General features: G+C 36.1%; 2 protein-coding genes across 2 annotated transcripts; one reads left to right on the plus strand and one right to left on the minus strand.

The window, feature by feature from the left end:
- Positions 1-959: 959 nt before the first annotated feature.
- On the minus strand, positions 960-9,655 carry LOC107780932 (syntaxin-32-like). Its single transcript, XM_016601557.2, has 5 exons — positions 9,023-9,655; positions 4,775-5,019; positions 4,366-4,535; positions 3,044-3,244; positions 960-1,437 (listed from the first exon to the last, which is right to left on the minus strand). The coding sequence occupies exons 1-5, from the start codon at positions 9,270-9,272 to the stop codon at positions 1,278-1,280; spliced, it is 1,026 nt and encodes a 341-aa protein (XP_016457043.1). The 5' UTR covers positions 9,273-9,655; the 3' UTR covers positions 960-1,277.
- A 4,470-nt stretch (positions 9,656-14,125) lies between these two features.
- Positions 14,126-24,504, plus strand: LOC107780933 (uncharacterized). Its single transcript, XM_016601558.2, has 5 exons — positions 14,126-14,361; positions 14,486-17,077; positions 17,316-19,103; positions 22,935-23,172; positions 23,299-24,504. The coding sequence occupies exons 2-5, from the start codon at positions 14,582-14,584 to the stop codon at positions 23,823-23,825; spliced, it is 5,049 nt and encodes a 1,682-aa protein (XP_016457044.2). The 5' UTR covers positions 14,126-14,361; positions 14,486-14,581; the 3' UTR covers positions 23,826-24,504.
- The last annotated feature ends 311 nt before the right edge of the window (positions 24,505-24,815 follow it).

Raw genomic sequence — 24,815 nt, forward strand, 5'->3', positions numbered from 1 at the left:
AAATAGTCATATTTACAAGTGGTCATTCAAAAATAGCCACAATTTCAAAAGTAATCGAAATTTAGTCACTTTTCATGTAAAGATAAATTTGAACGAAAACACTGTTCAAAATCCGGAAAATACTCCAGCATAATATACTGAAAATCTAGTATATTATACTGGAACTCTAGTATATTATACTGGAACTCCATCATAATATACTGGAGTTCCAACATAAGTATACTGGAGTTCCAGCATAATATACTGGAGTTCCAGTATAATATATCAGTCAAGCATAATATGCTGGAAGTTCATACACATGTGCACCGATCTCCAGTATATTATGCTGGAACTTTCAGTGTTGCAGTAAAATAGTGGCTATTTTTCAATGACTTTGCAAACGCTGGCTATTTTTGAATGACCAATCCGAAAACTGACTAGCCCGTGCTATTTTTACAAAAAATTGTCTTCGTTGATTTGATTTGGTTTATAGATTAAAAAATCCGACACCATTGAGTTGATTAGTAATTAAAAAATCCGAACTAACCCGATCGATGTACACCCCTACCCTCTGGTTTCTTCGCATGCAACAGCAAGAACGCATTAAAAGGACGGCAAACTACGGAAAGCACTCAATAATTAACTTAAAATGGTAGATATATATGATCATTTAAGTGTTGATACTTCAAGCTCAAAATAGTGATGTTATATGTTTTAATTATCCTGTGTAATATTTTTACACATAATATTGAATTCGCCCAATTCAGTAGTTTTTCGGCTTGTCATATGAAAATAAAAAAAATATCAAAACCTCTGAACAATAACCTAAAACTTGATTCAGCTTGATCGGTTCTTGAAATGGTTTTGACACCCCTATAGCTAATCATCGTATTGTTATCTCAATGTGGGATAAGCAAATACAATATTTCTTGAATAAAACAATACATGTACTAACTACTAACTATACTGAATTCAAATGGTAACCAAACGGAGTATGAAATAATAGCATAACTTTTCATACAAGGATAAAATTCCCTTGTACTGGTAACCCAACGTGACAGCTTTCATACAATTGAAGCAGTGACAGAAACATAAGTGCCAGTCTCAGTAAGCTCATAGGTTAACTACAATACGCCACATCTGATGGAATACAAGGCTCAAAAAGTACCTCTCGGTGGCGAGGGTATCAAATCCGAGCTTGAAACAACAGACAAGGTGACAAGCGAGCAAAGCAACTTATCTAAAATACAGGATTATTGTCTTTCTACATCATGCTGTGTCGAATGTTGCATACTTCACTATGCCACAAAAAATAGGAAAATCATAAGGAAGAAAATCAACACAAAGAATATCTTAATCATTAGCCACCTATTTGATGAGATGCTGTTGAGGTACTTGAGCAGAGCCCCTTGTGCCCCTTCTACATTTGCTAGTGTGTCATCCATGTTCTCATCAATCCTGTGTGGACACCAAGTTATTACTTTCTTCTTAAAAGAATGTATTATTCACCCCCACTGTATCTTGACCAAAATCATATATGAGGAGAATTTATTGTGAATACCATTTAACATCAACATTTCCACAATAAAGAGTGACAACAAGAGAAGCAACAAAGTTTAATTAAGTGGAAAGCACCATTTTACAAGATTCTAAATGCAGATAGCCAAAGTACAAGAAACTTCATCTGCTTTCAGATTTTTCTCTAACCATGGATAAAGCAGTAAATCCTGCTGATAGCACAAACATCATATTGAAGATCATTTATGACATCTCAAGCAAATATGAATTCACATATATCAATAATGTACAAAGATTTACTTGTAAAAAAACAAGTGCGCCAAATATTACACTACATATCACATTACACAGATATGTTACATAAAATGAGATGGTGGGGTTCATTGAGTGGTACATGCATCACATTGAGGTGGTAGATACCCGGTGGAATAGTCGAGGTGCGGGTAAGGTGGCCCAGACACACCGTCATTTAAAAAAAATATGCATCTTATATTAATGACCCTTAAAAGTTTCAAAAGCTCAATTAAGCATAAAATTTACAATACAACAATGGCATGCCATTCCCTTGATAAAATAAACCTACAAATTTGGATAAGATTTGTCAATCCCACAGATTTGCTCCCCTTACCGACTTAGTGTCAAACAAACAGGAAGGACTACCAATTTTTATTTTTTTAAGAATCGAGAAGAATTGACCCATTTCCCTGAAACCTAAATATGCAATAATCTAAAAACACAGGCTTCTAAAATCCTTATAACTGGCAGATGCATGATATGATCCCAAATTGGATCCTCAATGTTTTCAGTCCGGAAGTTCATGTCAAGGTTAAAAATCAACATTTACCATACAAAATAGAAGATCAACATTTTTCAGAAAGTGATACAGTTAGAAGTATAGTTGACAAATTGGAAAAGGTAAATTCCACTAGTTCCATTTGCCTTTCAAGTGAGATCTTATAAGATCATACTGAAATCTTATTAGCTAGTTCAATACCTTCTATACACAGCCTTTGCATTCAGGATCAGTTAGTACTTAGTATTGTGATTTGCAAGCTCATGACAGAGCCGAAAAAAAAAAAGGAGGGGGGGGGGAAGGGGGGGGGGAGGGGGGGCATCTGATCAGATTGCGAAGTCCAAATCTAATGATTAGTTTATCAAAATAATAACAAACAAAAAATCCATCACTAGTCATCAAATGTTAAACTTTACCACTAGGAGACTACATTGTTGTCAACTGGTTGTACTAAGATAACTACACAAAATGCAAGCATTGAGATCTCTTACATCCTTTTATTATAAGTCTAAATCTAGTGATTCTTTTATCAAAATAATAGTAACAAACAAAAAATCAATCACTTGTCATCAAATATTGAACTTTACTATAAGAAGACTAGATTGATGCCAACTCGTTGTACTAAGGTAACTACACAAAATGCAAATCATTGCGCTCTCCTACATACTTTTATTACTGTTCTTGTTGTTATTGTTGTTAAATTCTCTTACATCCTTTTAATTTTTCAAGTGCTACAACAATTGGCATAAATACCTGATTGCAACCTCTCCTTGCTGAGAAACCAAGGTAGCAAGCTGATTAAAAATGCTGCCCAGCTCATGGATAGTAGACTCAACATTTTGAAGAGCTTCTGCTCTACTCTGCATGTAGCTGTCTTGCAGCGGAACTAACTGCTGCTGCTGTTGTTGCTGTTGCTGCTGCAACAAGGGCTGGGTGTCTCCATCCCCTTGATTCCTACCAGAGAGAATTAGGAGGGAAAACTCATTGATACTTATAAAACCCAAAGTTGATAGCGAAAACAGATGTAGAACAGAATCTGGTTTATCTAAGTTAATTTTTCAGATAAATTTTTTTTTTGAAATAGGTTAAAAAAAATCAGATGGCTATTACCGATGGAAAAGAAAGTAGAAAGCAATGATATTGAAGGGACTGAAAATGATTTTGTACATTCGAGGAATAGCCTCTTGTGTCTGATTTCTTTTTGGTGTACCCATGAGGTTCCTATTTGTATAGATGGTTGGGTGTCTTTTGTAAAGAATCATGTTTTGATGTAGATTTTCTACTTTTGGTATAATGCTTATATACGGGAGTTCTTCCTACATTAATAACAAAATTTAACTTACAGAAGAAAAACTGCTAATATCCAAAAACTGACCATGTGACTTAACAACAACTAAACCTCAACCCCATGGATATATGAATTCTCACTATCCATTTAACTCCCTTTTAGACCCATCTTATTCCAATATTCTATAAATTTAGGTTTTCTAACCCTGGAAGAACCGTAAGCATATAGCATTAATCTGGTGGAGGTTGCATGTCTTATTAAATTTCACCAATTCAAGAATAGAAGTTCCACAGAAGAAAAGGGGTCAAGTTAAAGTTGTGTGTAGTAATGGATTAGATGAATAGGATAAAATAAAGATACATAGGATTATTGTAGACCATGTTTGGAGAAGCAGTTATCTGGAATTTTTGGTAGTAAAAGCAGGAAGACAGATAGGTCATAGGCTGAAGAGAAGGTTATTCCCATGAGAGGAAGAGTTATCTCCTCTCTTTCAACCTTTAATTCATGAATCAGTTGTAATTACTTTTTGGCATCAATATGGGTAAATCAGTGATTTTGGAAACATGTCAAGATTACCAAAAGCAAAAGTTAGAGAGACAACAAACTCCTTAACACTTCTTTTCTTTTCAATAAGTTAAAATCATTGCATTAAAAATATAGCAAGCAAGACGTTGCCAAAATTACAAAAGAGGTATGTAAACCTCATGGGTGCTAACCAAGCATCTACTCAGTGATAGCGGGCTTGTGGGCGAGAACTACTAACAGTGTAAAAAAAATTCATCCTCACCTTGGAAATAGCTGAGATGAAGTTGAACCATTAGCCCAAGGAGGAGGGCTGGCTGATGTACTAGCAGTATTCCGTGAAGCTAGAGGACGCTGGCGCACAAATGGATTTGAAGCTTCTTTGGAAGCCGAAGAAGAAAACAACTGCCTTCTGTTCTCATGAACCTTCATATTCTGGAAACAAAAATACAAGAAAATGCAAATGACCATGATTAAGCATATTTTTCTACTGTTAACGATAACAGTTGCAGGGCAAATCATAATAACCACAAAAAAATAGTAAACAGAAGCATTCGCTAACTACAGACTCACAGAAGATATATTTGAGTAAGAAAAGAGGCAAACAAGGAAGATTTTTCTCTTCTTTTTAGATGTAGGCTAACAAGGAAGATATAACCAGCATCTGGTCTCACCTCTGTCCGCATGGTGAGTACTTCTTTGAACTCCTTTGTGGCAGTCATCAGTCTGTTCTTCAAGTCATCTACAACGGTCGTCGAGTGACTAGTGGTATCACGATTACCACTTTCATTACGAGCATTAGAGTGAAGCTGAAGATCTACTACAGCAGAGTTAAGTGCTGTAATATCTTGCTTGATAACTGCAGTAAGCTCCTGAATTTCTGTAGTCGGATCATCAAAAACAGAAGTCCTTTTTGCCACTGCAATGAGACATAGTAAAACATTATCACTTTTGGATAAATCAGCATTTCTCAAGCCTGCAATCTAAATCAATTACCTTGGAAGAGAATCACAACCTATTTGATCCATGCATTTGTTTTCTCGATATTAGAAGTATACAAATGGAAATAATTTTTTACAAGTTCTCTTTTGTTCTCCGCGAAAATATATTTTTCACAAGTACAAATGAAAATACCTAAGAGGGAAGGGGGAAAATCATATGCCGAAATTTGTAGGATGATGGTGTCCAATAGAAAGGATAAGATGGTTTCATCTGAAAATATCATCTCAAAAGTAACCTTCTAGAGTTTATTTGCAATCATAGGGATTTCATTCTTATTTTGAAGGCTTAGAGCCCATTTGGATTAGCTGATTTGAAGTAGCTGATAAGCATTATGTGCTGAAAAGCACTTTTAAGTGCTGAAACTGATTTAATAAATAAGCAGTTACATGTTTGGGTACAAGAGCTGAAATTGATAATAAGATGCTGCAGTATTTGATAAAAAAGTGTTGATAAGCTCTTTTTCTGTTAAAATGACTTAAATAACCTTAGAACTGTTTACACTTATAAGGGCGTAATTTTTTCAAAATTTTAGATTCCAGATCAATTCAAATACAAAATACTCTATTTGTCATTTTATTTTAAATACAATTGTGCTTAGATAAGATAATTTTTATGATAAATATAATTTATTTTAAGATAAGCATATAATCATAAGTTATAATAATTAATAAATTGACAAAAGTTTCTCAGTAAAAATAAACCTAAATAGGACAAAATATTTGAAGAGAAACAAATACTGTCTTCATCACCACAACACTTAGAAAGCAATACACCTAAAATTTTATATGTCCTCATTTATTACATACAATTCAAAGATTAATACACAATCACATAGATACAAATATGCAAAAGGAATAGAGAATTTGTTTATCTTAAATAGTCAATGAAAATTGCAGACTTGAAAGGGGGGGGTTAGGTTGTAAAAATACTTGAGGCAGTGAGTATCGATGTAATAATTGTGTTCTAAAAAAAATATTTTAAGGATAAAATAGTAAAAATCTTGGTCAAACTTAAAGTGCTTATAAGCTAAAAATTCATAAGCTAGGGGTGACCAGCTAATCGCTTTTGGCTTATTTTTGACTTATAAGCACTTGGCTTATAAGCACTTTTAACTTTATCAAACGCGTAGATAAGCCGAAAAGTGCTTATAAGCTAGTTTGACCAATTTATAAGCTTAGCCAAACACCCTCTAATATCATGATTATTCTCATAACTTCTCATCTATGTGTTTTCATGGCAATGTCATTGCTGATATTATTTTTCCATGTGAAATTTACCATGATAGCTGCTACATCATCCTTTCTGTCTGATTCACTGATAAACTCTCTTTGCAGTTTCAGCAATCCGGTACAGTGTATCTATAAGCTCAGCAAATACATTACATGTTCAACTATTTTGGAGATCAATGTCAGTTTGCAGCTACACACTTCCTTTCTCAATCTCCTCCACAATGACACTAGAGATATTTTCCTGTTCTTTCTTTAGAAAGAACACTAGAGATATGCTCCTTACAAAATGAGACACGTATAGGTGCAATATTGTTAAATTATATCAAAAATCTTGGCCGCGATAATTACTCACATCACAAACAAGTGTCAAAGAGCTAAGGCCCCGGTATACTTAACCACATAATACGTAAAATACGAGGATTAACATCTAGTGTCTGCAGTTTGCATCTTCTCTATTATAGTTTGAGAGGAAATCAAAGCATGAAAGGTAAGGTTTGTATGCACAACGAAGTCCAGGGAGGGACTGCACTACTAAAAACATTATCTTGGACAAGAAAAATAGCTGTGGTCCTTGTAAAACCTGAGGAAATGGTTAAATTTAGCAATTCATTCCACAAATTCTCCTTGGCATCCATAAAAAAGGTCAGTTGACCAAGTTTGCAGCTCTTTTTTCCTTTTACAAAAGATTTACGGGCTTAAATCCATTAGACGCCAATCAAGCAAACTGAACTGCCCCAAGAACCCATGGTAAGAGAAAACACAAAGGGAGACCATAACTGGGGCATCTAAGTGAACTGCAGAGTCTAGTAAGCCCAAATTTCTGACCTGGTAACTTCAAAAGGCAAAAGGAATGTCTTAAAGCACAGAAATTACAAATAAAACTACATGTGACTCTTGTTTCTGAAGGAGAAAGTATAAGATTTAACCAAATAGTCAAAAGATACTGAAATGGCTAAAAAGAAAACCCAAGAAGTAAGAGAGAGTTAAGAAGTCAGAACCATTAGGGTAGTAGTCAACCCCAAACAGAACAAGAATCAACAACTTCAAAACACCATAAGAACAATGAGTATTCATATTAGAAGAAACAGCTAACTTCAATATCCGGCAAGTTCTGTAGGTCTCAATTTGGCAGAAAGCTTTTCCTATGGGAAAACTCTTCACTAGTTTTCCCAAATGTACAAAAAATAAAAGATATACCAAGCAGTGCCTGGGCCAACGTACATGCACATAGACTAGAGTATCTGCTACCTCCCACCAGCACAGGTACCGGGCAGCTCTACCCACCAAGAATTAGGCAGACGAGAAGAAATTACCTAGTGTTTTTTGCGTCCGTTGGGATAATTCTTCTTTATTAGGCTTCATGGCCTTAAAATCTTTTCGGATGGAATTTAAGGCCGTGAAGCCTAATGGAGAAAAACTATATGTGCTACAACAATCAGCCATCAAGTTCATTGAATGCACAATAACACTCAAAATGCAAAAATTCAGCTCACATCAGCTGAATTTAGATTATATAATCCACAGAATCATCAGCATTTCCTTCATATCACAATTCAAAACTTAAACAATAGCTCTAACTTTCAAGAGTGACAAATGCAACCACAGCATAAGAAATAACAAGCGCTTAAGTCACGCTCAATGCATATGTCATCATTTAATTTAGTAAAGGGTAGCAAATTGCCAGTATGATGAGATCTATAAAAATAATAATTCACATAAGAGTTTGAGAAAATAAGATTTAAGAGCATAGTAAGCAACAAATTCTGGAAATTACCAGAAAGTGAGCACAACGCACACACCAAACGAAAGAAGTCACTCAAGAGCCTTGGTGCTCCGATAACAATAGTAAATAGATTCGTCTCCATAATTCCATATTTCTTAGCAATGTGGTTACGCGTGAGTTTATATTTCCTCCCAATAGTGAGATGACTCTCATGCTTGCTAGAGTAAAAAAGTTAATAATCTGTCACCAACATGCGTGAGTAGTGGGATGACTCTCGTGCTTGCTAGAGTAAAAAATTTAATAATCCGTCTCCCAACTATATTGCTGAAGTACCACACATAAAATCACTAATCTTCGAGTTAATTTCAGATATCTCCATTTTCTCGAATTACAATTTACCTATTAAAGAATTAAACAAAATTGCAATTACTAACTTAAAATATAAAATATTTAAAAAATGGAAGGATTATACAGGTAGTAAGTGAGTCATGTAAAATGGGACAAACCGAGTGTAGAAGTATACTTCCACTTCCAAATTGTTTGCTACTTATAAAGATAGCCAAGAACTAAATGGAGCATACAACACCTAACTACTACAAAAATTAAGCCTCAATATCAAGCTAGTTGGAATTGGCTAATGATATCTTTGGGAAGCATGGATGCACCTCGACTATTCCACGGTATACCTGCTATCTCCCACCAATATTGGCACCCAGTAACTCCACTCACCGAGGAATTCGCTAATGATATATTGACTAGTTTTAGTTTGGTCTCAGCATGTATCCTGGTTTGGGACCCGCAATGTGAACACGATCACACATAAAATGCGACATCGAATGAATTTTTAAAACAAGTAAAATATTCAAAAAGTAAATGCGAAATATACTAAAACATATTATAATTGCAAATTCTTCCTCTACAACACAAAATAACATGTTAAAAAGCTTTAGTGAGACAAATGGACTTACATTTCGCTAGCTTTGCAAGCTTCTGCGAGGTTTGATGTATTCCGAAACCAATTTTCGAGGCTCGTTTATTAAACTCCGATTGCATAGCAACAGTGGACCGCTGTTCCTCCGATCTAGAACCACCACTATTTGTACTGCTACTAACCGGCCCATTCTGTACGGACGAAAATGACTTCTTTAATGTCTCCGCTATACTCTGAAACTCCTGAGTCCGATCCCGTATTGACGCACTCGCTACTTTCACAGGCATTTTCAATAATCTCCGGAAATTAACGGTTTCAATATACTAACACAAGCAATTGCAAACAATAAGCTGTAGATCCAAAATCAAACTCGTAGACACATAAAATCTCACATGCTCATTCAAAATTCGATGAGATCTCTGCTTGAAGATCTCACAAACCCTAGAATTGCGAGATCGAAAAATCTTCCTCAGATGAAAACCTTAGATCTTGCGTAGAGATAATGTAGAATTGTAGATCAGATGACGAACGTTGAGCGGACGAGGGAGACAATTCGGTGCCCAAAAAATGATTCAACAGCTGGTGCCAGGAGAGGAGTTTTGGAAGAAAAAATGATAGGCTGGAAGGCTGAATGGTTAATCCGAACCCGAATATTTTAACCCAGTATATTTGATGGGTATCACGCTGAAATTATAAGCCAAGGTATTTGTAAAGCTCAAACGTCGAATGTGTTCCATGTATTTTATTTTCGTGTTATAATAATTAGCAAAATTAATCTGAAGATCAGTACCCCATATAAAATGACGCAATATTGGTTGGAGGAATTTAAAAAAGTAAATGAGATACATCCTTTTTGGCAGGTTATATAAGAAAAAATAAATTTCACAATTATAGCGTTCGATTTATAGCATTAAAATAATACTTTCAAAATATTGTGTGAGAATTATTTATTTGTATAAGTGTAGAACCGGGCTCTATGCTTGATTGAGGCATCTGGAACAATAGGTCAAGGCTCGGCACCTACGTAAGAGATCGAAGTTATAGATGTAACTAAGCTCGATATCGAGGATTGAAGTTCGAACAAGACCATCACTTTTGCCCTCGAATTTATCGGGGCACGACCGACCCCGCTTCTAACGACCTCGAAGAAAAACTTTGCCAACTCACACGACAAGTATCTGTGATTCTCGCCATTGACCAATCATTATGGCAGAAATTACGGGATTAAGTCAAAAAGGGAGCCAATGTCTATATAATTTCTTATAAAATAATGTCTTCAAAGTTTCATCTCCCCGTATATATAAAGGGAATGGAGTAATCCATGGGACACATTGTAACATACTGGAGAGAAAAATATAGTATATTTTTTAGCTTTGTTCATATTATTCTGGCTTCAATAATATTGCATCTAAATTCGAATGAAGTTAACCTTGCGAGACTTAAGTTGTTCAATCTGTATGGTTTGCATTTGTTTTTCTACTTATTCTTCTATATTAAATCCGATTCCTCACTTTGTATCAAATTAGATCACATATCTTTAAAACCGCATATAATTCAATTGTTATCCGATTTTGGGGGTAAACATTATTATTTTATATGAAATTTTATGTAAAATAGAGAAGTCACGTAATATTTCATGTATATTACTTTACGGGTAAAAAATAAAGTTATAATGCTCTCATTAATTATCCGTATGCGATTTAGTTTTCACACACTAACAACAGTGAAATTAAATAACGTAGTATGAAAATCCACATGATCATGACCAAGAGCTTTGGCACAGTATAAAGATCGCAACATGCTTGTTAAATGATGCATATAAAAGAGGATCACTTATTTCTTACTTGATGTCTTATATCTCGATATATCTCAGACTATTTCATCCATCGGACTAATTACATCGTGCTCTTGTGATGATTAACTGCGACATTATTTGTGTATGTGCTTCTTTTTTTATATTCAAATAATAACCTTTCGTTAATACCTTGATATTCACATGCACAAAAAAAAAATAACGCGTTAGACTAACTAGGTATCGACTCGTCAAAATCAAAGCTAGAGCCAATTATGAAATTAGGTCCATATAATTAGTTATTAAAATAATAATTGATGAAATATAATGCATTTAGATATAACAAGTACGCAAAATTCAAGATTATAGTATGTGGTTGACATCCTCATGTGTTGACCTACTGAAGAAGGGAGATGTTGAGGAATACATATTGTATATAGTGAAATATGTTCTATACGATAATAAGTCGAGCTTAATACAACGTAACATTCTTACATATACTATGCGTTTCTAACTTAAAATATATTATTCTTCGACTTTCATTTAGTTTAACAAATTTTTATTTTTAATGTATATCACTATCTTAAATATTGGAGTTTCCTCATGTGTGAGATTTCGCTTTAGACCTCATTGTTCGATTTTTTATTTATTTTTGTTAGATATTATATACGAATAGATCAGAACATATGATTGATCACTAAATTTTTTGAGATTTTAGAGTATTAAATTTACTCTAATTAGAAAATTATGAAAATGAATTAGATTCACATCACCAATAGAATTCATGCTTTTTTTCTTACTTTAATAATAATTGACTTAATCAACTAAATCAAGAAATACAATAAAGGAATATAATATTCGCGTGGGAGTTTAATTTTGAAAAACTCACCCAATATTTATTTTGTCTAGAGTCTCTATACATTAATTTATGTTCTTATTAGTTTTAGTTACAACTTATTATGGGATAACGTTGATACATTTGATACTTATCCATTATTTTATTTTAAACTAATAGATATAAATTGTTTACATGATTAATTTAAGTCATACTAAACTATGGATAAATGAGTTGATTTAATGATAAACTGAGAGTTTAATTTTGAAAAACTCACCCAATATTTATTTTGTTTAGAGTCTCTATATATAAATTTATGTTCTTATTAGTTCTAGTTATAACTTATTATGGGATAGCGCTAATACATTCGATACTTATCCATTATTTTATTTTAAACGACTAGATATTAAATTATTTACATGATTGATTTAAGTCATACTAAATTATGAATAAACGAGTTGATGTAATGATAAACTATGATGTTTTTTTTCTCCAAGTTTTGAAGAGATCGTCATGGACAATAAGAAGTTATTTTACAGTGTCAAATTTTTTATTACCCGCTCTATTCACTTATACTTGTTCATAATGAACTTTTTACTCCCCTTAAAAAATAACAAAGGAAGTATATATTTCTCATAATATCTATAATAATATCATTTAAAAAAGTCTTAAAAAATAATTTAAAAAGTGGGTAATTAATGATATAAATAAAACAGGAAAAGAAAACTATATTTCTCTTGATTTGCTATAATAAAAAAATAAAAATAAAAATATATTTTTAATATAATGGACAAGTAAAAGCGAATTGAGGAAATATTACAACTTGTTTGAATTGTTGTTACATGTCGTTTCATAATGTATCATATTGTATCGTACTGTATTGTTTATTGAATACAATATTTGGATAGATTGTATCGTTTGCCGTCGTTTCATGATGTCACACACAAACAATATAAAGAATAAACTTGTAATATTATTAAGAAAAAATAGGATGCGGAGTAGAATTATTGTATAAAAAAGTAGGGTAAATGATAAACTGTGATTATTTAATAATAAGGAAGGGCAAGACGAGAGAAAAAAATAAAATAACGACGTCACCACACCAAATACGTCGTTCCATAAAGTGTCACCTTTTGTCATTATGTAACTACGGATTTAACGATACGATACAATACAATTTAAGTAACAATCAAAACAAACACTGTATTTAAAGTAACAATACGAGACAATACAATGGGTAATAACCACCCAAACAAGATGTTAACGTATGCAAATCACACAAATGTTAATATTGGGAATCAAAGAAAGTGTCCAACATCTAGCACATTTTTTTATATACATTTAGTTGCCCAGGACCCCGCGCATAACGGGAGCTTAGTGTACCAGACTGACCTTTTGTCCTTTAGTTGCCTAGGTATTTTTAAATTAATATTTCAGACCAAAAATAATTAATTTATCAATTGGACTTGAAAATCCAGTTATTACGTTACTCGATATTTATATATCAATACTTGTAAGTTGTATCTAGCCTACAATTTGATGTTTGTTAGGTTAATAACTTAGAGCATTTTCTTATTGTTTTCTTTAGATTCTTAGGTCTAGGGTCATAACTAGAATTCTTACACGAAAAAAGAGAAAAGGAAAAGAGTACATCCTAAAGAATCTAATTTTCGTGGGCCATCCAAACAGCGCTGCCCTGGCCACGTCACCTTCTAGGTTAATGCCTTCAGCTGTTGACACGTAACATGTAGGTAGAAGACAAGTAAAATATTATTTTATACTTATCTTTTTTAAAGAGGATCGTAAAAATTATATATCAAATTAAGAAATGCATCACATCTATCTTCAAAACAAAAAATTCTCACATAATTATACTTAGCTAGTATATTTTTTGTTACTTTATTATATCATTTAAGATGATTAATTTATCTATAATGATTTGGTATAAATGTTAAACACGTAAATTTATTTGGTCTATGAGCTAAATTTATCACGTGACAGACAAAGGTAACAAATATGCTTCTTATTAAACTTCATGAAATTACCCTTATTACCGGCATTTACCCCGGAAAAAAAAAAAGCCATGGTCTTTCTTGTTATTTTTCATAAATTTTTCATAAATTGTATTCCCATTTCGTTAACCCATAAAAGGAAAAGCTACCCTTTCTCACATAATTAATTAACGAACTTTTCCCAAATAACTCTTTTATCCAAGCCGTCAATTACCACCGAGCATCTAATCTCCACCGTCGATCTTTATCGCTTCTGTTCACCACTTTAACTAATAAAGCCAATCTCCACCGTCAATAAACTGCAGGGTACAGATCTTGCCACGTAAGATAACACGTCATTATATTTTCTCAAATTCCCTGCCAATAAATCAAATCTCTCACCGTAAAACGTAACCAAAACGGAGATAAAGGATGCCACGTGGCGAAATTTATTGAACGATATTTCTCAAAAAACAATTCTCTGAAAATTGTAAAACCAAAACGAACCCTAAAACCTCTCTCACTTTCGCTTTTGTTTCTCTCCTTAGGGAAAAAAAGGAAGGGTAAAATTCAGAAAAACGACATTATTTACAAAAAGTTAAATTAAAAAGATAAAATCAGTTAGGGTTTCAAATCGAACCAAATCACACTAGTTTTTTTCCCCTCAATTTCTCTGATCGGAGCCCTAGAATTTCACCCTTTGCATGTGGCGGATCTTCGCCATTTTCGGTTTCTAGTTCGATAATTCCGAGGAAAAGGTACGTGTATATCTGTATGTTGAATTTAACCTATTTCATTGAATAAATGTGTCCATTTCTTTTGTTAATTGTGAAGTTTTTTGTGTTTTGATTGAGTATTTTGTTGTGAATTTCTGCTTAACAGATCTGGAAATACGTATTTTATGTGAACATATGATGTGTGATGGAATATGAAATTTGGGGAATTATTTGTTGTTCGGTTATTGAGTGATTATTGTAGATGGAAAGTGGTGTCGAAGAAAAATCTGGTGGTGGTTCTGTCGAGAATTCGAAGAAACAAAGGTCTTTGGATCTGCAGACACTGTATAAGTTTGGGGATTTGAAAAAGGGGAAATTTTCTGCCGGGGACAGTGATATTGATGTTAGGAAGAAGAAGAAGAAGAAGAGGAAGAGTATAAAAGAGGTGTCATTGGACAAGCCTGAGCCATCTGGGAAGAAGAGTAGGACTAGCGCAGATGAGGATCATGTGAATGGGGGGGATAGTGGGGGACCAGTTGAATCGCAGTTATCATCATCTGGGCTGGAGAAAAGGTTGAATTACAGCAATGGGTTGAATGGATTTTCTCTTAGTTTAGATAGTAATGGTAATGCTATTCCAACTCCGAAGCGGCCGCGTGGTTCTGTGGGGCGAAGGAAGTTTGATAGTATTGGTCGAGGTTCGCAGTTATCATCGAGGATTCAGACTTCTGTCATCGGCAATGGCAAGTTAAAAACTGAACCTGAGGAGACTGAGGGCGATCGACTTCCAAAAAAGCGGGCTTTGTCTGGTGGAGAAGCTAAAAGTGATGAAGGGACTTCTAAATTACCTAGTCGTTCGGCTGGCAATGGTGTTACCGTCAAGGTAAAGAAAAAGATAAATGTTGATGAATCACGGGAAAAGAAGAAAGATAAGGCGAGTTCAATTCGGCATGCTAAGGAAGATGGTCATGTAGCTGTAAATAACGGTGAAGCATCTTCTAGAAAGCACCGGAGTACTTGTAACAGGAGAAAGGACTCGTCATCTACGAGTAGAAAATCTGTAAAGAGGGGTTTACCATCTGGAGATAACTTCGGAAGCTTTTGTCAAGATACTTTGGATGATGATGATGAGGAGAACCTTGAGCAGAATGCAGCAAGGATGCTGTCATCGAGATTTGACCCTAGTTGTACAGGTTTTTCTTCCAAAAGCAGATCTTCAGCATCACTATCTGCTGAACGATTATCTTCTTTACTCACTTCTGGTCAGGATTTTGTTAGTCGGGAGGGGAATTCCTTGGCTGGCTCAGAATCTGCATCAGTTGATACTGCTAGCAGAGTTCTACGACCAAGGCAGAAGCTCAAAGCAAGGGGTATTTCTAGGAAACGCCGTCATTTCTATGAAGTTCTTCCTAGGGACTTGGATGCTTACTGGGTATTGAACCGAAGGATTAAAGTCTTTTGGCCATTGGATGAGAGTTGGTATTATGGTCTTTTGAATGATTATGACCCAGAGAGGAAACTCCATCATGTTAAATATGATGACCGAGATGAGGAATGGATAAACCTAGAAACTGAGCGGTTTAAACTCTTGCTTTTACCTGGGGAGGTACCTGGAAAAAAGAAAGTCAGGAAATTTGCAAATGTTAAGAAAAACATTGACAAAAGAAAATTAGACTTGACTGTAGACGATGACAGCCACGCAGGTAACAGTCTGGACTCAGAGCCCATTATATCTTGGTTGGCTCGATCATCTCGTCGAGTAAAGTCTTCTCCTTCCAGGCCATCAAAGAAACAGAAAACGTTCCAGTTATCTACCCCTGTTGTCTCATCACCGCTACATGCCAAAACTGAGAGCACAAACTGGAATTTAGGTTCCTTGAACAACAGTAAAGGCAAGCCAGATTGTGATCTTTTGTTCCCTGACAAACTGATTGATCTTAGCAAGGCTGAGAATTCTTTTGTTGGAAGTCATAGCAGCCACAAAGATAGAAAACCTGTTGTTTATGTTCGAAGGCGTTTCCACAAGAAGAGGGATGGACTATTACCTGTGTATGAAGCTGACAAAGCTTATGGAGCTGATATAGTTACCGTTTCTGTTGCACCAGCTGTGGATGGATTGCAGAACTGTAATACCAGTATTATGTGCATTCCTGGCCCTGAGAGAGAGAAATTATTGCCTGCAGTTGATGATGAAGGGGTGCTAAGATTAAACATGCCATTGCTAGAAGCTAAGCAATTCAGGGTTGAAATATGTCTACCCACATTGCCTTTGTTGCTTCTTGAAGCAGAACAGATTTGGCTGTCTCACACTGTTTTGCTGCTGCAGCATGGTGCCATTGTGATAAGGTGGCCAAAAATTATTTTGGAGATGCTTTTTGTTGATAATGCAGTTGGACTCAGGTTTCTTTTATTTGAGTGTTGCCTCAACCACGCCATGGCCTTTATTTTCTTTGTCCTAACATTATTCAATCAAGCTGATGAAGCATGGAGGTTTGAAAGTCTTCAGTTACCTGTAACTTCAGTAAGGTTTCGGCTTTCTTCTATTCAAGATTCTAGGAAGCAGCAGTCTTTTGCATTTTACTGTTTTTCTAAACTCAAAAATTCAAAATGGTTATACCTGGACTCCAAGCTTCAGAAACGTAGTTTGCTTGCTAAGCAGCTGCCCCTCTCCGAGTGCACATATGAGAATATCAAGTCCCTCGACTGCAGAAGTGAACAATTACAGTTCAATGCTCATGCAGACCCTTCCTCATTTAAGGTACTTCTCATTCTTAATGTGATGTGTAGGTCTGCTATTTTGTTCTTCGTTCTAGCCTTCCTCTTTTGATGTATCTTTTGTTCTTAATGCTATAGGTAGGGTAGTATGCTATATCTCTTTCGTTCTTTTGCTGTTTCCTTTTTCCCTCTTTCCAGATTTTACTTATCCCCATCTATGTTTCACCATTGTTATTTGTAACTAACCATGGTGATCATGACCATATCTTATTTACTTGCAGAAGAAGTTAGTGCCAGCTTGCCTGCCCACAGGCACCTCGACAGAGTGTTCCAGTGCACGGGTTACTAGTTCTACTTTTAGTTCTGCAATGAAGCTCGGAAGAATTCCTCCTTTTGCTCTATCATTTACTGCTGCACCCACTTTCTTCATATGTCTACATCTCAGGTTACTCATGGAGCGCAACTTTGCTTGTGTTAGCCTTCAGGATTATGATTCTATAAATGCTTGCCAGCCAGTTAAAGATGACGGCAGTAGGGTGGAGTGCTCTGATATCGCTGAGAATATTGTAGCTTCATCTACTGGAGGGTCATCATTTGCTGAACGGAAACTGGGGAGTTTAGCGTGTAAATTGAAGTCATCTCAAAATTGTCAATTAGATATTACCCAGAGCTCTTTCATTGCCAAACATTCTGAATTGGACACGCCTGATGTGATTGTTGTGTCAAACAAATCGGAATCTGTTGGTCAAGGATTAGACCAGTTTGTTGCATCTCCAGGGAGAAGGCAGTCTAACAATACATCTCACAGCTTGTCCAGTGCTCGGTGCCATTCTGGATTGGTGGGGATGAGTGTTGTAATTCCATCATTTGACCAAGTAGAGGGACTATCGGAAGGAAAAGGAATTATCTTGGGCGAGGCATCTCATTTGACTCTGAATAAAAGTGATGGCATGATTTCTAGCCCAAAACTTACTGTTACTAGTAATGTGGTCCAATGTCCCATTATTGCTGGTACGAGTGATCGCATGGTCCAGAGCCCCAACCCTTCTGGTCCTAGAGGATTGCTGTATCGTAACAGAAACAGCTCCAGTTCTTCCCCTTTTGGAGAAATTTCACCTGTGTTGGTTGATGGGAAGACAAATTTTACACGTGGTGGATTTGGCAATGGGCCAAAGAAACCTCGAACGCAGGTGCAGTACACATTGCCATATGGAGGTTATGATTTGGGTTCAATGCACAGAAATCACAGCCCACGAACTCTTCCTTATAAAAGAATCAGAAGAGCTAGTGAGAAGAAGAATGCAGATAATTGTAGTGGTTCACAGAGAAATATTGAGTTACTATCTTGTGATGCAAATGTATTGGTCACTGTTCCGGACAAAGGGTGGAGAGAATTTGGAGCACGGGTGGTCCTGGAAATTGCGGGTCACAATGAATGGAGAATTGCTGTCAAATTTGCTGGGGTTACCAAGTATTCATATAAAGTTCATAACATTTTGCAGCCTGGCTCTACCAATCGCTTTACACATGCCATGATGTGGAAAGGGGGAAAGGATTGGGTCCTGGAGTTTCCTGACAGAAGCCAGTGGATGTTGTTCAAGGAGATGCATGAAGAGTGTTATAACAGGAATATACGTGCTGCCTCAGTTAAAAACATTCCTATTCCTGGTGTTCGTTTGATAGAAGAAATTGAAGATTATGCATCAGAAGTCTCCTTCATTCGCTCTTCACCAAAGTACTATCGACAGGTTGAAAGTGATGTTGACATGGCCATGGATCCGTCACATATATTATATGACATGGACAGTGAGGACGAGCAGTGGTTGTCCAAGAATAATTTCTCTTGCTCCGGTGAGAGTAAATGTGAAGAGATATCTGATGAATTGTTTGAGAAGATGATGGACATGTTAGAGAAAGTTGCATATGCCCGTCAACGTGATCACTTTACGCCAGATGAGCTAGAAGAGCTGATGGTTGGTGTAGGGTCCATGGAAGTCGTTAGATCTGTTTATGACCATTGGGGGATTAAGCGTCAGAAAAAGGGCATGGCATTAATACGCCATCTCCAGGTATGATTAAATTGATATTGACAACATCAATTGCCGGCATCTGATTCTGTGTTACTACACCTTTTAGCTGTTATTAGCTGCTGAAAATATATTTGCTAAACTTCTATACAAATAATTTGAGTGGTAGTCTTGTTATAAACTTAAACAAGCTTATATTTATACAAGCTTTTAGGGGGTTAGAGTCCGTATCTTTGGTCTTGGAATCTATTACTTATGAGATTTGACTAATTTTGGTAGCGTTTTTGGCTGTAAATGGAGGAAGGGGACAAACTTGCTTATGGATAACAGCTTTCTTTATTGATTTGGTCTCTGCACCAAATTATTGAAATTGTGATGCCTTTTGTTTGTTCGGCAAGATGGTCCACTTGCGCTGATGGTGCTCAAGCCTCTGTGGAGAAATATATTCTACACTTATTTAAGGGTTGTAAACATATCGAGCTATCGTAAGTGGGCATCATATTATGCCCAATAATTTGAGTCCTCTTGGATGATGTACTGTGGTTGATGTCCAGTTGTTTACAGGATAAACCTTGAATTGTACATGACTCATCTTGACGTTAGTGTTATTGTACTCTGTCCAATTAATTTAAAGGACAAAAAATCATGCCCTCTACAATCTGCATTCGCCAATTCGATCTTTCTTTTTTCTTCTAATAAAGTAAGGTAATTTTATTAAGGAAGCACCAAGAAGGTACTATCTAATACACTAGGCTTGGCTGCTTTACAGGTGTAAGCAGTGTTATCAAAGCGCACTTAAAGCGTGCTTCTGCCCTGAAACGAGGTTCAAAACATGTTGAGCGCTTTGCCTCGCTTAGCAGGCGCTTCATTGTTGTCGTCAAGGCTCTAAGGCATACTTTTCCTTGCCAATGAGCGTAATCTTGGAGAGCGACACTAAACAATTGATATTTCACTTTATCGTAAATTTTCTTCAATTTCTATGTCCATATATTTGGTATTCATGCTTATAGATATTAGTCTTGGACTACACATACATATTTGTAGATTTTCTCCATTTGCGCCTTTCTTCATTAATGCCCACGTTTTATTTTCACTTTACGCTTAAAAAATGGCAGACAAACATTAGAGCATTTTTGTGCTTTTCGCCTTTGATTACACTGGGTGTAAGTAGTCTATCCATTCCGCTTATCCCAAAAGGAAAAATCTATCAAGTGCAAAATGTCTCTCTACCAACATTGTTTTCCCTATACCAAAAGCATAAAATTTTACATGAGGTATTTACCTTTTGTCTATCAGAAAAGTTCAGTCTTTCTGTTCATATTGTCTGAAAAACACGATGGAATGGTCTTCTAGTATGGTTTATGTTTTTTTTTCCAGAGTTTCTGTGCCTGGCCTGCCTGCCACCTTATTGGAGCCTGCTTTGCTTCACCTGGTATCAACGATTGACCTCCATATAGTTAAGAAACACTGTCCATATCAACAATTTTGTCTTCAGTATAGAAGATGATGCTTAATTGACTCTGTATCTTGTTCACGGACATACCACCTGCTGTTTATATCCTATTTCTTAGTAAAATCAGGATGGGCATGGTTTTCTGTGTCATCTTCCAATGCCAAGTTCTTCTATGTCCTTCCTTGCTTAACTAGGATCTGATAACATGACTTACCCATAAAGAATCCAGTTTTACTGCTTGTCCAGGATGTAGAATTTGCATCCAGCACAGCAGTCTCCAATTTATTAAACTTGTCACAAGAAAAAGTCTCCAATTTATTAAACAATATATTTGCCCTTTCAATTTCTCAATTAAAGGAATTTCTTCTGAAGAGTCCATCCTCTATTGTTAAGGCAGTCTGCAACATTGCAGTTTTATCAGTAACCAGACACAAGTTGTGGAATTAAATCTTTTAAACCCATCTCCTCCAGCCTTTGACAAGCCAAAACCTGATCTTCTGCTCATTCCCCACCTTTAGTTTTGGATTCTTCTAACAAATTTATTATGTCCACACTGCAATGCCATGAGGGGCTGTCATTGGTTTTTACATCTTACATTATCTTTCCCGTATTAAGTTATGAGAAGTTGCTTCTATAATTCAGTTTTTTCTTCATTATATCTCCAATACCATTTCAGCATCGGGCTTTTGTTTTGAAGTTTCAGGATTTTAACTTCCATGCCCCCCCTTCCTTTTCTCCCTGATTCTTGTCCTATTTCATCAGGTGAACTCCCTCCTTTTCTTTATTCCAAACCCATAAAAATCATTTCTGATTGTATTTGGCTTCTTCAGAGTGATGCCTGGAATGGAAATCTATGACATCGAACAAGTAGGGGTTTTATGCAAGACACTGTTTACTAGTGTTAGTTTCCAAAGATACTGCTGTCTTTTCTAAGGATCGAATTTTCATTTACATTTTCCGGATACTGTCTTCCAAACACCAGAATCCTTTTGTTTTGCTCGCAATGGTAATCCCAACAAATTATTGGGAATTTCTCCACCGTTGTAACCCAAATCTGGCCTATTCATTTATGCAAGTGTTTGCATTAACTGAAATCATGATGGGTAACCAGAGATTGCTTCAAAGGCTACAGAATCATTTTAAAATACTTTATCTACTTGCAGTGTATCATCGGCATACCATTTGTGGGAAACCTTAACTTCCTCTCTGGTATCAATTTCAAACCCCTGCTACCAGCTAGGATCTGGAGCTCTTAACATCAAATGAAAACCCTCCATGACTATTGGAAAGAAGATTGGGAGGGTCTTTTGTCTCAATTCCCTTTGTGGACCGAAAAATCTTTTTGGGGAACCATTTTGATCGCAGAAAATTTCATTGGATCCTGTGGGTTTTCACCAAATCCCATAACTTCAGAATCGTTAGTAAGAAGGCTCAATTATAACGTTAGTTTACTTTTATAAATTAACCAAGATCAACCTTTCTTTAGGTATAAATAAAGCTGTTATAGCCTGTGAAGGAAAAAAGAGGTAAAACTAAAAATATAGGCACTTAGAAACTATATGCAATCAGTAGTTCTAAGTATATAGTTGTAAGGTTAAGAGGAAGCAATCAATTAGACTAAGTTTGAAGTTGGTCATGACTCATGACAGTGCTGGGTTTTGAATATTGTAGTGAACCAACCATATCCTAGTTTTTCACCCCATTGATTATCTCGTAACTTTCCTTCCTTCAATTGAGATTTTTCAATATGATCAGTCCTCCCTTCAGTTTAGATTATCTGTATTTGACAAGGGATGTCTGCGCTGATGTGTCTTGATCTCTGTTATGACCTTTCACTGCATCAGCTACATTGGTGGTGCTTGCTGATGGGCCCTTGTGAGTTTGCTTTGAAAGATGCTTCTTGTGAGTAAACAACTTGCCCACTCTGTTGTGAAGGCAAGAGCCAACATATGCTCTCCCTGATGTGCGATTAAGAAATGCCTTCATTAAATTCAATTTTTGAAGATGTCCCAATTTGAGACATGGCACATTTTGATGATTGGAGAGATGAGATGCTATGCCCGTTTGTCGCTTTTGAACTGTATTGCGTCTGTCCCAATTTTATAAAGGAATTATTAAAGAATTGTGCTGTTGTCTTTGTTGTGCTTTTTTATTACCCCGGCGACTCTTTGCTGACTTTAACTGATAAAAAAGTACTCCTTTGATTGCTCACTTGGGTGAATGCCATGTTTATTGGTATGCTCGCTACCTTGCTAAAATGTCTATATCAGATTGATACCCTTTCATGTGTCTTATCTTTCTCGTGGTCATATTTATTAAATTCCTTCATACTTAAGTTTTCATTTGTATTGCTTGCAATATTATTTGATGGGATTGATCTTTCTGAGACAATTTACTGATTCTTTTTCTTTTTCCTTCAGCCCCCCCTTTGGGAGAGGTATCAGCAGCAACTGAAGGACTGGGAGCAAGCAATGTCAAATGCTAATCTTGGCTTTGCCAGTGTAGGCCAGGAGAAACCACCTATGTCTGCATTTTGTTTGAAGCCTCGAGGTCTGGAGGTTCCTAACAAGGGCTCAAAACAACGCTCACATAGAAAAATCTCAGTTTCAGGACACAGTCATGCTGTCTCAAGGGATCAAGATGGTCTTCATCCCTTTGGTACATTTCTTACTACTATGCAAACATCCATGCCTTTTTGTTTAAAAAATATTACTTTTCTTTTTTCTTATCTTGCGTAATTACTTTATAGTGATTTTATAAAAGAATGCTTTTTTTCCTTCACAGGGAGAAGATTAAATGGATATGCACATGGAGATGAGATGGTTGTGTATCAGAGCCATGAATATTCAGATGGTTCCCCTATGCTTCATCCGTCACCCCGAGTTTTTTCTCCAAGAGAGGCTTCTGGGTTTTTTCCCTTGAACTCAGATGTGTCAGATTGGAATCATCAGCCAAAGTTTTATAGGAACAAACCAAAGAAGATCGGGTCATTTCACTCTCTTAGTAATCGACAGATGGTGGCTTCATATGATCAGAGAACTGTTGTGAAACGAAATGGGGATCATAAGCATCAACCTGAAGGATCTCGTGGGCTTGCAATTGAGCAATTTGACAGTTCAGATCTTCACGAGTTCAGGTTGCATGATGCCTCTGGAGCAGCACAGCATGTTCTTAACATGGCTAAACTTAAGAGGGAGAGGGCCCAGAGGTTACTCTACAGAGCTGATCTAGCCATCCATAAAGCTGTTGTTGCTCTCATGACTGCTGAGGCAATCAAAGCTGCTGCTGAGAGCACAAACGTTGATGGTTAGCTTGTCTCTGAATATGTGATTGCCAGAATTCCCTGATCCGTGCTAATGGCATGTCCAGCCTCAAGTCATCATCTACCCTAGGGATGTGCTAAGTTTGCAAAATGACAATGGTATGGCATCCGTCATTGTTAATAGCATTTTGCAAGGATATTCAACTTAGGTGGCTGGGGCAGTCTTGGTAGAAGAATTTTTGTTTTCTGCCTTAGTCATGATGCATTCTCCAATTATACGTCATCATAGTCAAGGCAGTTTTGGTACATAGTTTTTAGCTTCTCTTTGCCCACTAATGTTCCGGGGAGCAGGTTTTTCCAGTTCATTGCAACGGAAGGGCTCGTGCCGGTAAGGGGTGCAGGGAATTTTGCTACGCTGATCATTTACAGATTTTTATCAGTGTTTCCTCTTCTTTTAGCTTCTTTGTTTTTTGTTGACCCGCTTAACCTTAGCGTAGTGCTTGATGCTGAAGGAGCAATTGTCCGAAATAATATAATACGTCTCTTGAAAGAAAATCACAAATTTGAGTTTGGGCTATGGAGCAGCTATTATTTGTATTTAAGGAGAGCACACCTTATTTGGAAAACAGAGGAAGGATATGGCTGTAAGTAATCATCCCATTAAATGAATCTTTTGCTTCTACAATTCACAATGAAGTTCGAAATGATGTCAAATGTTTATATTGGCAGCATGTGGATAGTTGCTTTTGCTTGATCTTTCTATGAAGTGCATGAAGTTCTCTATTTCAATTCAATTTTTGTATGACAGGCATTTGAATGTGTTGGTACCAGTTGGTGTATAGTTAATTTTCTGTGATACGCACATACATGTAAATTTGTACATATTTGTTAATTTTGTAGTAAGCTTGTTCCGGCTGTATGTATACAAGCGCGCGCGCGCACACTGCATACACCATATTGCCTAAGCCTTTCCCTCTGAAACCTCTTAAACTGAAAAGAATCAAAAGAGGGCTAATGAGGCCCATTTGTGGTTTGATTT

This window comes from Nicotiana tabacum, chromosome 23, assembly GCF_000715075.1.
Source record: "Nicotiana tabacum cultivar K326 chromosome 23, ASM71507v2, whole genome shotgun sequence".
NCBI classification, from domain to species: domain Eukaryota; kingdom Viridiplantae; phylum Streptophyta; class Magnoliopsida; order Solanales; family Solanaceae; genus Nicotiana; species Nicotiana tabacum.